Here is a 16,529-nt window from a genome sequence, read left to right on the forward strand (position 1 = left end):
TTACCAGTCTCCCAGTCCCTGCCGCTGAAAAGTATCCCCATAGCATGATGCTGCCACCTCCATGTTTCACGGTAGGGATGGTGTTAGATGGGTAAGGAGCTGTGCCTGGTTCTCCAGACATAGCGCTTTGCATTCAGTTAAAATGTTGTCTCATCAGACCACAGTCTTTCATGTGAATGTTTGTAAACTCCAGGCGTGCTGTCATGTCTTCCGTCTGGCCACTCTCACATAAAGCCCAGATTGGTGAAGTGCTGTAGACTGTTGTCCTTCTGGCAGGTTCTGCCATCTTAGCTAAGAAACTCTGTAGTTCTGTCAGAGTGGTCATTGGGTTCTTGGTCACCTCCCTGACCAAGGTCCTTCTTGCCCAGTTGCTCAGCACTAGGCGGAGTCTGGGTAATTCCATATTTTTTCCATTTCCCAGTGCTGGAGACCACTGTGCTCGTGGAAACTTACAACACTCTAGAAATTGTTTTATACCCTTCCCCAGATCTAATCCTCATCACAATTTGGAGATCTACGGACAGTTTCTTGGACTTCATGGTATAGTTTCTTCTCTAACATTCACTGTCAACTGGTGGGTCTTTTATAGACATGTGTGGGGTATTGTGTGTAGATGCTTTGCGAACAGCTAATAGGGATCCTAATAAAATACCAAATGGGGAAAAAATCTATTTAATCCATTTTGAATTCAGTCTGTAACACAACATTTTGTAACTCAAGGGGTATGAATAGTTTCTGAACATTTTATAACTCAAGGGGTATGAATACTTTCTGAAAGGACTAACACATGCATATACAGTGATTTTTAAAAGTAATGATACAATGACTGAGGTTAAAGTGCAGACTCAGCTTTAATTTGAGGGCATTTTCATCCACATCGGGTGAACTGTTAATAAATCACAGCACTTTTTGTACATAGTCCCCCCATTTTAGAGGACCAAACGTATTGGGGCAAATTCACTTACAGTGTATTCTGGGAAAGTATTCAGACCCCTTCCCTTATTCCACATTTTGTAACTTTACCACTTTTTTTCTCATCAATCTACACACAATACCCCATAATGACATGGCGAAAACAGGTTTTGTATAACTGTTTGTAAATGTATTAAATATAAACAGAAATACCTTATTTACATAAATATTCAGACCCTTTGCTAAGAGACTCGAAATGTAACTAACATGCAACCTGTTTCCATTGACCATACTTGAGATGTTTCTACAACTTGATTGGAGTCCACCTGTGGTAAATTCAATTGATTGGACATGATTTGGAAAATCTATATAAGGGCCCACAGTTCACACTGCATGTCAGAGCAATAACTAAGCCATGAGGTTGAAGGAATTGTCCATAGAGCTCCGAGACAGGATTGTGTCGAGGCACAGATCTGGGGAAGGGTACCAAAAAATGTATGCAGCATTGAAGGTCCCCAAGAGCACAGTGGCCTCCATCATTCTTAAATAGAAGAAGTTTGGAACCACCAAGACTCTTCCTAGAGTTGGCCGCCCGGCCAAACTGAGCAATCGGGGGGAAAGGGCCTTGGTCAAGGAGGTGACTAAGAACCTGATGGTCACTCCGACAGAGCTACAGAGTTCCTCTGTGGAGATGGGAGAACCTTCCAGAAAGACAAGCATCTCTGCAGTACTCCACCAATCAGGCCTTTATTGTAGAGTGGCCAGACGGAAGCCAGTCTTCATTAAAAGGCACATGACAGCCCGCTTGGAGTTTGCCAAAGGCACCTAAAGTCTCTCAGACCATGAGAAACAAGATTCTCTAGTGTGATAAATCCAAGATTGAACTATTTGGCCTGAATGGCAAGTCTGGAGGAAACCTGGCACCATCCCTACGGTGAAGCATGGTGGTGGCAGCATCATGCTGTGGGGATGTTTTTCAGCAGCGGGACTGGATGACTAGTCAGGATTGAGGGAAAGATTAACAGAATAAAGTACAGAGAGGTCCTTGATGAAAACCTGCTCCAGAGCGCTCAGGACCTCAGACTGGGGCGAAGGTTCACCTTCCAACAGGACAACAACCCTAAGCACCCAGCCAAGACAACGCAGGAGTGGCTTCGGGATAAGTCTCTGAATGTTTTTGAGTGGCCCAACCAGAGCTCGGACTTGAACCCGATCGAACATCTCTGGAGAGATCTGAAAATAGCTGTGCAGCAACGCTCCTCATCCAACCTGACAGAGCTTGAGAGGATCTGCAGAGAATAATGGGAGAAACTCCCCAAATACAGGTGTGTCAAGCTTGTAGTGTCATACCCAAGAAGACTCGAGGCTGTAATCGCTGCCAAAGGTGCTTCAACAAAGTACTGAGTAAAGGGTCTGAATACTTAACTTCTAGACTTGTTTTTGCTTTGTCATTATGGGGTGTTGTGTGTAGATTGATGAGGAAAAACAACTATTGAATCCATTTTAGAATAAGGCTGTAATGTAACAAAATGTGGAAAAAGTCAAGGGGTCTGAATACTTTCTGAATGCTCTGTTTATGTGCATTAATAAGGTAGTCAAAACTGTAGTATTTGGTCCCATATTCCTAGCAACCAATGATTATATCAAGCTTGCGACTCTAACTTGTTTGATTCATTTACTGTTTGTTTTGGTTGTGTTTAAGATTATTTTGTTCCCAATAGAAATGAATGGTAAATAATGTATTGTGTCAATTTGGAGTGACTTTTATTGTAAATAAGAATATTATATGTTTTATTTAAAAGGCATAAATATCATACCCCCCAAAAAATTGCTAACCTCCCCTGTTATTGAGAGAGGTTAGCATGTCTTGGGGGTATGATATTTGTAGGTCTGTAACTTTCTCACTGATCATTCGTAATCATCGTAGCATCCACATTAATGTAGAAGTGTTTAGAAACATACTCTATTCTTATTTACAATAAAAGTGACTCCAAAATGACACAATACATTATTTACCAGTCATTTTTCTAATCTGAAGCACAACCAAAACAAACAGCAAATGCATCCAACAAGTTTGTAGAGTTACAAGCTTGATGTAATCCAATGTGCTGGAGTACAGAGCCAAAACAACAAAGTGTCACCATCCCAATACTTTAGAACTCACTGAATGCACCAAACACTTTCCAAACGAACAACATGCTGCCTTGAAGTTCTGTACAGAGAGCATGCCTGGAAAGCACTGACTATTGAAAAAGTTACAGACAAAGAGAAAGAGTAATGCATTTACATTTACATTTAAGTCATTTAGCAGACGCTCTTATCCAGAGCGACTTACAAATTGGTGCATTCACCTAATGACATCCAGTGGAACAGCCACTTTACAATAGTGCATCTAAATCTTTTAAGGGGGGTGGGGGGGGGGGGGCAGAAGGATTGCTTTATCCTAGGTATTCCTTGAAGAGGTGGGGTTTCAGGTGTCTCCGGAAGGTGGTGATTGACTCCGCTGTCCTGGCGTCGTGAGGGAGTTTGTTCCACCATTGGGGTGCCAGAGCAGCGAACAGTTTTGACTGGGCTGAGCGGGAACTGTACTTCCTCAGTGGTAGGGAGGCGAGCAGGCCAGAGGTGGATGAACGCAGTGCCCTTGTTTGGGTGTAGGGCCTGATCAGAGCCTGAAGGTACTGAGGTGCCGTTCCCCTCACAGCTCCGTAGGCAAGCACCATGGTCTTGTAGCGGATGCGAGCTTCAACTGGAAGCCAGTGGAGAGAGCGGAGGAGCGGGGTGACGTGAGAGAACTTGGGAAGGTTGAACACCAGACGGGCTGCGGCGTTCTGGATGAGTTGTAGGGGTTTGATGGCACAGGCAGGGAGCCCAGCCAACAGCGAGTTGCAGTAATCCAGACGGGAGATGACAAGTGCCTGGATTAGGACCTGCGCCGCTTCCTGTGTGAGGCAGGGTCGTACTCTGCGGATGTTGTAGAGCATGAACCTACAGGACCGGGCCACCGCCTTGATGTTAGTTGAGAACGACAGGGTGTTGTCCAGGATCACGCCAAGGTTCTTAGCGCTCTGGGAGGAGGACACAATGCTGAGTCTTACTTTTCTGTAATAAGTGGTAATATCACAATTTCAGCAACAATTCCATCTTTTAATCCCAAGAATAACACATATAAAGTATGCTTAAGAATCGTGAAAATATCACCAAGTACTGCTTCCCACATTAACGGTCAGCTCAGTTGGTGACTGGAACAAGGAGTCCAGTGTTTCCGAAAAGTGCCAGGAGTGATTGACGTTGAGCTTTCAAATAAACATACCCGCGGTTGGTGAAATGCATATGGGTATGTCCCAAATGGAACGCTATTCCCTACAGGCACTGGTCAAACCTAGTGCGCTATATAGGGAATAGTGTGCCATTTCCTCTCTTCTTTACCTAAACAAACATTTATTAGGCTCTAGCCTGATGCCCATTCCGCTAGGAGAGAGAGTATGAGCGAGAAACAACCACCACTATGTTGCTACCGGCTGGTCATCTTAAATTGTCCTTAAAAGGGGTGCTTATAAAAACATGTGTTTGCATCCTAAATGCCAACCTATTAGTGCACCCATTCCCTCTATATTGCACTGGTGCATTGTGTAGGGAATAGGGTGCCATTTAGGATGTACATTGCACTTGCTCACATCCAGACGAATGGATGACTTCATATTTTGAAACGGAAAAAACAAATTGCCACGCGACAACTGTTACTGAGTGCATCCACGCCCATGTTTACTGACAGAGACCCAATTATTTACGTCAATATTTTGACACAGATTTTGACACGTTTATTGTCATGAATCTTGCACTGGAGGCAGAACTGAGCGGTTTCTGCTGGATGGGCCAGCTGCAAAGTAAAAATTGGCTATAGTGTAAAAAAAAAAATATGAAAACAAAAATATGCTTTTTGGTTTTATCCGATTTTATGATTTTGTGGCTGTGCCAGCTAGTGGCCACTCTGCAGATCCGCCTCCAGAACAAGATTCATGACAAAAAACGGTAACCTGCATAATATTGTCCAGTGATTATTGTGATTAATTATGCTTTGGCCTACGGTGGCAAGGTACAGACAAAGTTCATTTTCAAGTTATTCATCACAAGGTATGATGACAACTTTCATGCTCGATATGATGAAAACTCAAAGGTTATGAGGTGTGTGTGTGTCAATGGGCTCAGTCTCCGCCTCCTGGGGGCGCGTTTTAATGATCAAAGACCTCTTTTGCTCAGCTATGCGCTTCGGAGGGGCAGATCCAGACCAGACGCGAACGAATGATATGGGATCTGCCAAAACCCGGAGAAAAGACACTGCACTGCTGCACTGACACTCATTCCAATGGAGACTCAGCGTCACCGGGATCATTACAAATAACTTACAGCTGTAAACAGTGCATCGATTAGGCGCACAATTACGAGCATCTTTGGGATGAATTTCCACTCCTTTGGGATAAAGTTACCCATTTAATCTGAATCAGAATGTGCATATGAGTGGAGAACTTTTCAGTCGTAAGAAGACACCAATGTCTGTCCTGCAAGCGTAAATTTGTTTCAACAGCCCCGTGAAAGTGATGCATAAAGACGTTGCGCGTCGTTCAATCTTCCCATATTACAAGTAACGGTTTTGTGACGAACATGACCTTAATGTAAATACTTTACATTATTTTTTATTTTATAGGTTTAATTTTCTCCACCAGATCGCCAACAATGCAGGTCCTTCTGTTTGCCACCGTTCTCTTCTGCGTCGAGGACTTCGTCCGTGCTGAGCCCAAACCAAAGTGCACGGAGCGCTGCGACGTGAGCACTTGCCCCAGCCCCAGCTGCCCGATGGGTTACGTTCCAGACCGATGCAACTGCTGCCTGGTATGCGCCCAGGGCGAAGGCGATCCGTGCGGACGCAAAGACGACCTACCCTGCGGTGATGGACTCGACTGCAAGCACCCGGCCGGCAAGCGTCTCGCCAAGGGGTTCTGCCAGTGCAAATTGGGGCATAAAGTCTGCGGCAGTGATGGCAATACCTATGGGAACGTGTGTCAGCTTAAGGCGCAGAGTAGGAAGGCTCTGCAACAGGGGCTGCCAGCCATCAACTCGGTCCAGAAGGGACCATGCAAAATCAACCAAAACAAAGGTAAGTCATTTGTGTCTAAAAATAAACTAAATCAACAACAACAACAAACAGTTGCAACATACAAAACATACAATTCAATATTAGCAGAAACTCGCTGTTTATTATCTATGCATGGTCACTTTACCCCTAACTACATGTGCAAATTACCTCGACTAACCTGCACCCCCGCACATTGACTCGGTACTGCTGTATATAGCCTCGGTATTGTTATTTTATTGTGTTACTTTATTTTTTAACTTTTTAGTTTATTTAGTAAATATTTTCTTAACTCTATTTCTTGAACTGCATTGTTGGTTAAGAGCTTGTAAGTAAGCAATTCACGGTAAAGTCTACAACTGTTGTATTCCTGCACATGTGACAAATCAGATTTGATTTGCACACACACAGTTACTTTGATGCACTTTATGCGATGTGGACGATGCATTGATATGGTTGATGTTTGCATAGTGCAGTTACAGGGTTCATCCCAAATTACACCCTCTTCCATATAGTGCACTTCTTTTTTTTTTTACATACTCAATAATGCTGAGATTTGGTTAGGGCATATAGGGCTCTTCTCAAAAGTAGTGCACTATATAGGAACAGCTTACTGTAAGTAGGCTAGTGGAAGAGCAGGAACAACCCTTCAACCCCTCCTTTGTCAGAACGGGCAGCCAGCAGACTGTCTGGGTGAATGGATCGTTAAAGTCAACCCATACAAGTCCTTTATGTCCCTCATTGGAAAATAACAAATGTTTCCCATTGACACTGATCTGAGGCCAGTTTTGTGGTTTTCCCTCCTAATGGTTTCCCATCCAATCATATTTGTCACATACACATGGTTAGCAGATGTTAATGCGATTGTAGCGAAATGCTTGTGCTTCTAGTTCCGACAATGCAGTAATAAACAACGAGTAATCTAACCTAACAATTCCATAATTACTACCTTATACACGCATGTGTAAAGGGATAAAGAATATGTACATAAAGATATATGAATGAGTGATGGTACAGAACAGCATAGGCAAGAGGCAGTAGATGGTATAGAGTACAGTATATACATATGAGATGAGTAATGTAGGGTATAGGTTAGGTTAGGATTGGGGGAGAGAAAGCTGATCTGTGCCTAGGGGAATCTCCATCATTACACCCAGACAGACTTCCTATAGATTAGTCTCACATGATTAAAACTAATGACCAGCCACTGAATGAATGACTTCACTTGTCAGAGTTTAATGTTTGTTTTCCTGTCTAGCTTTTATTTGCATTTCCTGTGTCCATTTATAGGCATTTTCCTGCCCAGGGGTGGAAGTTACCTTGGTTCCCATTCCATTCTGAATGTATTTATTTGTATTAAAATAATGTAGCACATTACAAATAGTTCCTGAGAGACATTCTAGAATCAATACATGACTTCATACCATCTCCGACCTACACAGGTCCTTGGGGATAGTGTGTAACACGCTTTACTGCAGGCTACATCAACAAAATTGTACTGTGTAATATAGACAACAGAGCACATGCAAACTGAGGGGGCTCCATTGTAATATGGTAGAGATATCCTGCAGGTCTTTTACACAGAATGAATCAAACCGTATTGAATTTGTCCATCAATTCCCTTTTCAAAACAACTAAGTGTATGACGTCTCAGGTTGACCTGACCCGAATAATACAGTACTTTCTCACTAATGAGGGAAACAGTTGGCTTGTGTCCCTTCAGAGACTTTACACGAAGTAGGAAGTCTCATGCAGAGACAGAAAGTTTATGGCATATCCGATTTGTCTTGACTTTGATCAGAAGTCATTATTCTGTGTCAGGGGCTTAAAAGCATGTGGCTGACTGCCATTGAATTGTTCTAATCGCCATAGATGGGTTCAACTACTATTTCAAATAATTTCAACAATGTAAGCTGGGCTTGATTGAGCTTGCCTGGCGCAATGGAACCAATACAATAGTCCCAAAATTGCAAACCTTGCCCATCGGGCACTCCAGGGAGAGCAGAGCAAACGTTAAAGATATTGGAAAGATTTCAAATATTATTTGAACCCATAACTATATGGAGTTTAATAAGAGGGATACGGATGACTGATGATGAGATTTGTATTCTTATCTGCTCATTGGTCCAAATCATCCATGAGCCAATTAGAATCAAGGCTTTGTAGAGACCTCACACAGGCAGATTATTATGGATGGTGGCGTTTTATCTTAATCTCCTGACAAATTGGCCAATTACTCAAGGTTTCCCTAACTAAACTGAGCATTCCCTGTTGAGTTAGGAATAGAAGATTATCCGTATTTACATTGTAGTTTCTATTCTCAGATCTCCATTGCCTCTCATTTCTCAGTCTACAGCATATCCCACTCAGTCTAATATTATATCAGCATGTGAACCCATTCAACTTATGTTGAATTATGTGTGTTTGCCCTCAAGTCATCCTTGAGTTATTTCAGATGGACCAGCTACCACATCGGCCTAAAGCTAAAATTATCTCCCCATTATCATTGGACTTCAGTCTAAGTACATGTTTAGTATCTTCAAACTGTTCTTCATTCCAAACCCACATTTTCCAGACTTATCTCAAACCCTTACCTTAGCATTGCATCTACAGTATGCACACATGCATGCGTGCACATAAACACTGAAATGACAATATATTCTTCTATCCCACAGAAAAGCATGAGGTAGATGTACAGTATCATTAGTGGCCACCACACAGGATAATAGCAGCCTGGTCCCAGATTTGTTTTACTGTCTTTCCAACTCATATGGTTATTGGCAAGACGGCACAAACAAATCTGGGAAACCAGGCTAGACTAATAGCAGAGTTGGTTTTTCCACAGTTACTGCCACGATTGTGCCATCCACTGGTTTGGTTTTTCTAATGCTTGGTTAGCCAACCATAGAGGACCAATTTGTAGCCTAGTGCTGAAATATGTTCTTCTGAGATTCCACTTCGCTTGGATGTTTAATTCTACTCTCCCTTAGCCAACGGTTTGCCAATGATTACGAGGATGACCATAGCCAAAAATTGGATTTGCAAATGGTTGAATGAGAATAGTTCTAAAATCTAGTCAGATGTTTTTCCCTGACCATGTGACCTGACTAGGAACTCTGGGCCCTGGTTAGTGATAGTGTTTTTCATGATGACGATCCCCCAGTCAGGACAAACTCCTGGCCCTAGTATAACTGCATGAGATGAATAAGAGTAACTGGAAAATCTGGGAGTTGATATTGAGGTCACTAGTATGCCACAGGCTAGTTTCAGGACAGAGTGTATGTTTGCTGACTGTTTGTACTCTAAACTCAGCTGTGTAGCCTGATTGTGTATACATGTACAAGCCAAGGCGGTCACACACCGACACACACACCGACACACACACAGGAAACCGCAGTCAGCTGAGGAGAACCAAACGCTAGCCGGTGGCGTGGCTGCCATGTACTGGAAATAACCCGCTGTAATTAACGTTTGTTAACTGCTGCACGCACCCCACACACACCACCAAGGCTCTTTCATGGCCCTGAAAGAGTGCAGCCCAGCAAAACCTCCCAGCTGTTTTTAGACCAAAGTACTGAGGTTTCATTTAGGAAGGGATGGAGGGGAAGAACAAAATAGTATAGGGCATCACAAAGGAACTTCAGAGGAACCTGCACTTGTTGACGTCAGATATATGTTTTGATACTGTTGATGTTGTTGTCCAGGATGTTTTCCTGATCACATGACCTAACTAGGGACCACTCTGGGCCCTTACTGTTACCACTTTGAAGCCTACTGTTTTCAGCACATTAGGTTGCAGCTACCAGATAACAGCTAGAAAATCTGTTTCAGTGGTGATGGTGTGGAGGAGTGACTGGATTCTATTATTAACATGAGTAATTCTTCCCGCTAGTATAGGTACTTCACACCCCACCAGTCCCAGGTATAAGTTTAACTTCATAGCTGACGTGGTGGAGAAGATCGCTCCGGCTGTGGTCCACATCGAACTCTTCCTCAGGTACGCCGAGTGTGTTTGTGTAGGCAGACACGTGTGTTTGTACTGCATTATACAACGGGTGTGTCTAATCCTGCATGCTGATTGGTTGAAAGCACATTGCAGCCGGTGTCTATTCCACAAGTTACCACCGGCTAAATCTGACGTTAAAATGCCTATTTACTGTGTTCCATCTGACTACGCAATCCACTGTCTCATCTGCCCAACCAAGTAATGTATAAACTTGATCTCCACTATAAAAATCATCTAGACATTATCTCACATTTCTTTTTAGAATATCATTTAGTTCTCAACAGCGGAGATTTGTAAAAATATTGTGGTCTGTCTCTCTGACATTTGCAACATAGTTTCAATATTCAAATTGGATTTCCAACTACAGTTGGTGTTGTGTCAGTATGTGTCTTACTCGTGTTGAAGAAAGGGCGCATGATGGTTGAACCAAAATGATCACGTATAACGTAGTAACTTCATCACAACAGTGTAGATCGTATGTCATCTCTCATCATAGGCAATAGCACTTCACATGACACAGTAAACTCTCGTCTTGTCACTAGAAAGTCTATATTTCTAGCTCTATGTGTACCTCTTGACTCCCAGACACCCTCTGTTCGGCCGGAACGTCCCTCTGTCTAGCGGGTCAGGCTTTGTGATGTCAGAGACGGGCCTGATAGTGACCAATGCCCACGTCGTGTCCAGCACCACGCCCATGTCAGGTCATCAGCAGCTCAAGGTCCAGATGCACAGTGGGGACATCTACGAGGCGACCATCAAGGACATCGACAAGAAGTCCGACATCGCCACCATAAAAGTCAACTCACTGGTGAGAGAAGTGGATTATATATTAGTTATTCCACTGTATTGTTGAATGGTCAATTTCTTCAAATCTTACCCCATGGAGGACCAGACTACTGCTGGTTGTCTGTTCTACCTGATTATTCTTTGTGAACAATATGTCTGTGGTAAGACTCCAATATTTGTGGTTAGAGGAAGACTAACACTGTATCCTAAAGACTTTTGGACTTTTTACAATGGAACAGTCCAAATACTATGGTGGTTATATATTCAGGTTCATGTTTTTCAGGATAAAAAATAAACAGAATGGAGCTAAGCACAGGCAAAATCCTAAAGGAAAAACCTGGTTCAGTCTGCTTTCCACCAGACACTGGGAGATGAATTTACCTTTTAGCAGGACAATAAACTAAAACACAAGGCCAGATCTACACTGGAGTTGCTTAATGTAGATGATAGTGGTGGCTGCATGATGTAGCCACCACTATGCTTGAAAATATGGAGAGTGGTACTCAGTAATATGTTTGGGGCAAATCCAATACAACACAAAAAGTGAATTTCTTTGCCACACATTTTTCAGTTTTACTTTAGTGACTTGTTGCAAACAGGATGAATGTTTTGGAATATTTGTATTCTGTACAGGCGTCCTTCTTTTCACTCTGTCATTTAGGTTAGAATGGTGGAGTAACTACAATGTTGTTGATTCATCCTCAGTTTTCTCCAGTCACCATTGGCCTCATGGTGAAATCCCTGAGCGGTTTCCTTCCTCTCCGGCAAGAGATGGGGTGTATTGATATACCATCCAAAGTGTAGTTAATAACTTCACCATGCTCAAAGGGATATTCAATGTCTGCTTTTTTATTTTTACCCATCTGCCAATAGGTGCCCTTCTTTGTGAGACATTGGAAAATCTCCCTGGTCTTTGTGGTTGAATCTGTGTTTGAAAATTCACTGCTCAACTGAGGGACCTTACAGATAATTATATGTGTGAGGTACAGAGATGAGGTAGTCATTCAACAAGTGTGTGAGTCCATGCAACTTATCATGTGATTTGTTAAGCAAATTCTTACTCCTGAACTTATTTAGGCTTGCCATAAAGTGGTTGAATACTTATTGACTAAAGACATTTCAGCTTTTCATGTTTAATTAATTTGTACAAATGTCTAAAAAATAATTCCACTTTGACATCATGGGGTATTGTGAGTAGGCGGGTGACACAATCTCATTTTAATCCATTTTAAATTCTCTCTGTAACACAACAAAATGTGAAAAAAGTCAAGGGGTGTGGTGTGAATACTTCCTGAAGGCACCGTGTCATCCTCTATCTTTTTTACATATGTTGATATTGGGGTGGTGCTGGACATGATGAATATGAAGTTGAAACATGTGGAAGTTTCCCTTTAAGGAATTCCTACACAAGTCCCTCTCTCTTTCGCCCTCCTACACCATCCGTCTCGTGAGCATATGTTTTTACTTAACTGTTCTCTCCGTCTTTCTCTCTTCTTTCCTTTTCCATCTTCCCCCTTTCTGTCTCCTCTTTCTCCCTCTTCCAACCCCCACCCTCTCTCCCTCCCTCACCCTCTCTCCCTCCCCCACCCTCTCTCCCTCCCCCACCCTCTCTCCCTTTCCCACCCTCTCGCTATCGCCCCCATCCTCTCCCACTTCCTCCCTTTAGAAAAAGCTCTCGGTGCTGTTGCTTGGCCACTCGGCCGACCTTCGACCCGGTGAGTTTGTGGTTGCGATCGGCAGCCCCTTTGCGCTCCAGAACACGGTTACCACGGGGATCGTGAGCACGGCCCAGAGGGACGGCAAAGAGCTGGGCATCAGAGACTCTGACATGGGCTATGTACAGACAGACGCCATCATTAACGTGAGACATTCAATTAAACTTTATCTAAACTTTATTTAAAGGGTAATTATAGCACACTCCACTTATAACCAACTCATAGGCTGTCTGTGTTGACATTTTAAAGAGGACATCCATGATCAGAGACACATCCCATTGGTTGTTTGAATAATCATTGTTTCCATCTTTTCTCAGTATGGAAATTCAGGTGGACCTCTCGTTAACTTGGTAAGCGTTACATCAGCACCCATAACATTAGTCACAACCTTCACTGTGATAATCTTGAAGAAGCCGTTGCCATAGAAATATAATACGCTAGTAACAAAACGTTCACTGATCTTGTGATTCACGTTGCCAGGATTCCAATGCCCATTCTAATATTCTATGTAATTAAATGAAGCCAGCCCAGTGCGGACCCCTATTAACCCTGTATAGGATGCCACCATGATGGTGAGGTGATCGGTAACCGTAGCAATCCAGTTTCTATTCATAACACAATGTTACATTATCTGTCTGACTGCCACCAGGATGGAGAGGTGATTGGCATCAACACTCTCAAGGTGGCTGCTGGGATTTCCTTCGCCATCCCCTCTGATAGGATCACACGCTTCCTCAACGAATCAATGGACAAGCAGAGCAAAGGTAGGCCCACCCCTCCCCTTCCTTAACAAATCATCGGACAAGTAGAGCAAGGCCCATCACCATGCATACAGCAGGAAAGACAGACAGACATTAGCATCATGCATGTGTGACGTGGCAAGGTTGGACCAAGGTGCAGAGAAGAGACCAGACGATGAATCAGCGTTTAAGGATAAACATAATACTTCACTGAGAAACGGTAGCCGCAGGATCACAGTACACTTGAATAACACAACAAACACTAAGTCTCGCAAACTCACTCAGGAAACAACCGCACACAGTAAACAATTCAAGTTTCTGCAAAGGACAACGGAAAACACACCTCTTTTAAGAGGGAAATGATAATGAGTAAATTGGACACACCTGAGTGTCGTTAATGCCTCTAGAACGGTCTCTGCCGCCCTCTGTTGACAGGTGGAACCATGACAGCATGATCACATTTTAACAGAAAAGGGAAGAATAGAACAGATGAGTATAAATAAAATAAAAATTCTCTTTTTTTTTTATTTTTTTTTTACAGAAGTGAGATCACTGAAGAAACGGTTTATTGGGATAAGGATGCTCACCATCACCTCAGCGTAAGTCTTTCTAACACGTAATCATAATACTAAAACGTGTCTCAAACTATATATTACATCTCTATAGCTTACAATAAATACGAAAAATCGTACTATTTCCAAAACTAACTTTACTGTGTGTCTAGCCTGGTTGAGGAGCTGAAGCAGCAGAACCCAGACTTCCCAGAGGTCACTAGTGGGATCTACGTTCATGAAGTGGTTCCTCACTCTCCTGCACAGAAGTAGGTGGTCTACACTGCTATACCATGACCATTGATTGGCTTAAAATATTTAGTTACATTTTATAATAACGTTCATGAATAAGCCACGATAAATTAACATTGTTATTTATATATAAAAACAAAATGCTTTGCAATACCCACAGACCATATTCAAAATATATATATTTTGAAATCCCTTTTCTCCACACAGAGGTGGAATCAGAGACGGCGACATCATCGTGAAGCTGAACGGCCGTCCGCTGCTGACCACTACTGACCTACAGGGGGCGCTCACACAGGAGACGACTCTGCTGTTGGAGGTCAGGAGGGGCAACGACGACCTCCTCTTCAACATCCAGCCTGATGTCATTATGCAGTAATCATGATGAAAATGACCACGAGTGTATTCAAGATTTTTTTAAAATTGTAATAATAATCTGAACGTTCTGTAACGTTACAATGTCACTCATGAACAGGCCCCTTGCTGTTCAACACCGAGCCCGATGACGTCATCCTGCAGTAACCATGGCAACTGTGGTGTGGAATCCGCGAGACTGATAAAAGTATATGGACCACCAAACAAACACACTTGTTGAGAGACCTAGACACTGATAGTTGCAGTTAAACATCGATCTAGGGTCAGTTGTTTGTTTCTCCCCCTAATGGTTGATGATAGGATTTGGGAGGGTAAAATAGGATCCTAGATCTATGCCTAAAGGGGGACTTTTTAACCATTCAGATCCAAGGAGAAGACGATCAACAAACAAAAAAACTGTGTTTGTTTGTTGGAACCTTGACGGGGAAACGATAGACTGACTGAACCTTGTTTGGGAAATCTCCACAGAACTCGAGTCCAGATGCATTTAGGACTGAAAGTCCCAGTGAAATGAAACACTTGATTTTTATTGTTATATATGTGTTTTGTATCATTTAAATGTCTTTGTTAAAGCATACAAGCTGTTTTTTTGAGAATCACTTACTCCGAAAGCAAGCGATCATTGATAAGACAAGTTTTAGATTAATAGATTTTTCAATTGTTACATTGCTTTTATGGCCTTTAAAATCTGTTAGAATAGAAATCATTTCTGTATATACGAGTAGCTGTGTCCAATGCTGTCGGTTCAGAACCATTCCATAACCAACTGTGAATGTTATTTGTTCAGTTATAGGTTGAAAGAAAGATCCCATTTTGGTCAGAAATGGTCAGTTGAAAGAAATACATTATTTTTCAGCTGGCAAAATGTAAGCAAATGTCTGATTTGCATCTGTTGCTGTATTCTTGCGGTCTTCTACTATAACCGACACGTTGGTAACACTTTACATTAATGTCCCCTTTATAAAGGTGTTATGAGTTCATAAGTAGTTTACAATACCAACTTGTGCTTATAGTATGAATAAATAAACTCACTTTACAGGCAGTGAGTTATATATTAATCATCATAACTTCATATTGAATGTTTACATATCCGGATTCCTTACCAACAGGCTATGTGAATGGGAGCGATTGTTTTTTTTGTTTTTTTTTACAAATAAATGTTTTATAAAAATAAATGAACATCTTTAATGGAATCTAGGTCATAGGACGTTCTTGCATTGACCCAGTGAGGAGTGTGTGTCCGTGCATGTGTGATTCCCTTGACAACGTTCTGCTGCACTTGGAGATGGCTGATGAGGAAGCCAGGAACGTTTACTGCTGCAGGCCTTGTTTAGTACAATCGGAGTATTGTGGCTGCCTGCTACACACACACTCAAACACACACGCACACACGGAAATGTCTTGAGTCAATAAGTATTCAACCCCTTTTGTTATGACAACCTTGCAATGATCACCAACCAATTTGACAGAGCTTGAAGAATTTCTAAAATATTCATGGGCAGATGTTGCACACTCCAGGTGTGGAACACTCTTAGAGACTTACCCAGAAAGACTCACAGCTGTAATCGCTGCCAAAGATGCTCTACAAAGTATTTAAGAAGCACCTTTGTGAATACTTATGCAATTTAGATATTTCTGTATCTCATTTTCAATCAATTTGAAAATATTAAAAAATATATATGTTTTCACTTTGTCATTATGGGGTGTTGTGTATAGATGGCTGTATGTTATGTTAGGGGTCACAAAAAAAAATCTTACAGTTTTACTTGTCTTGCCACAGGTCATACATGTATGTCTAATGTCCTAAAGGAGGACGTCTGGAAAGGAAACTGTATTCGAGAGAGATGATAAGGAGAGTCTGAAAGAGTTTTAGATGTGATTTACTGCCATGGAAGAGTTGACCCATATTCTGGTCTGCCAGAGAATCTGTGAATTGTTGGCTAATATCCTTGATGCAGCTACTACTGGTAAGTGAGCTTAGTATAGAAACTTGCCATATTGCTGAGAGAAAGAACATTTAAAAACAAGTTTCAATTGCAACTTATATCCAAGTTGGGTGCTCGTGAT

At 42.2% G+C, this 16,529-nt stretch overlaps 1 protein-coding gene across 2 annotated transcripts; it reads left to right on the forward strand.

Annotated features, from left to right (window-relative positions):
• Positions 1 to 5,178: 5,178 nt before the first annotated feature.
• Positions 5,179 to 15,637, forward strand: LOC129835420 (serine protease HTRA3-like). 2 transcript variants are annotated; one of them, XM_055901066.1, is made up of 9 exons: positions 5,179 to 6,064; positions 9,938 to 10,037; positions 10,632 to 10,854; positions 12,499 to 12,693; positions 12,865 to 12,897; positions 13,197 to 13,311; positions 13,829 to 13,886; positions 14,012 to 14,107; positions 14,298 to 15,637. In XM_055901066.1, the coding sequence occupies exons 1-9, from the start codon at positions 5,644 to 5,646 to the stop codon at positions 14,464 to 14,466; spliced, it is 1,410 nt and encodes a 469-aa protein (XP_055757041.1). In that variant the 5' UTR covers positions 5,179 to 5,643; the 3' UTR covers positions 14,467 to 15,637. The 2 variants fall into 2 exon arrangements, with proteins under 2 accessions (XP_055757041.1, XP_055757042.1); XM_055901067.1 differs by having other exon boundaries at positions 5,946 to 6,064; positions 9,933 to 10,037.
• Positions 15,638 to 16,529: the final 892 nt, after the last annotated feature.

This window comes from Salvelinus fontinalis, chromosome 36 (genome assembly GCF_029448725.1).
Source record: "Salvelinus fontinalis isolate EN_2023a chromosome 36, ASM2944872v1, whole genome shotgun sequence".
NCBI classification, from domain to species: Eukaryota; Metazoa; Chordata; class Actinopteri; order Salmoniformes; family Salmonidae; genus Salvelinus; species Salvelinus fontinalis.

Excerpts from the sequence above, each read along its gene's own strand:
- LOC129835420 (XM_055901066.1), top strand. The coding sequence starts at position 5,644 with ATGCAGGTCCTTCTGTTTGCCACCGTTCTCTTCTGCGTCGAGGACTTC. Across the intron at positions 6,065-9,937 it reads CAAAATCAACCAAAACAAAG|GTACTTCACACCCCACCAGT; the intron begins GTAAGTCATTTG and ends CCGCTAGTATAG. Across the intron at positions 10,038-10,631 it reads CACATCGAACTCTTCCTCAG|ACACCCTCTGTTCGGCCGGA; the intron begins GTACGCCGAGTG and ends CTTGACTCCCAG.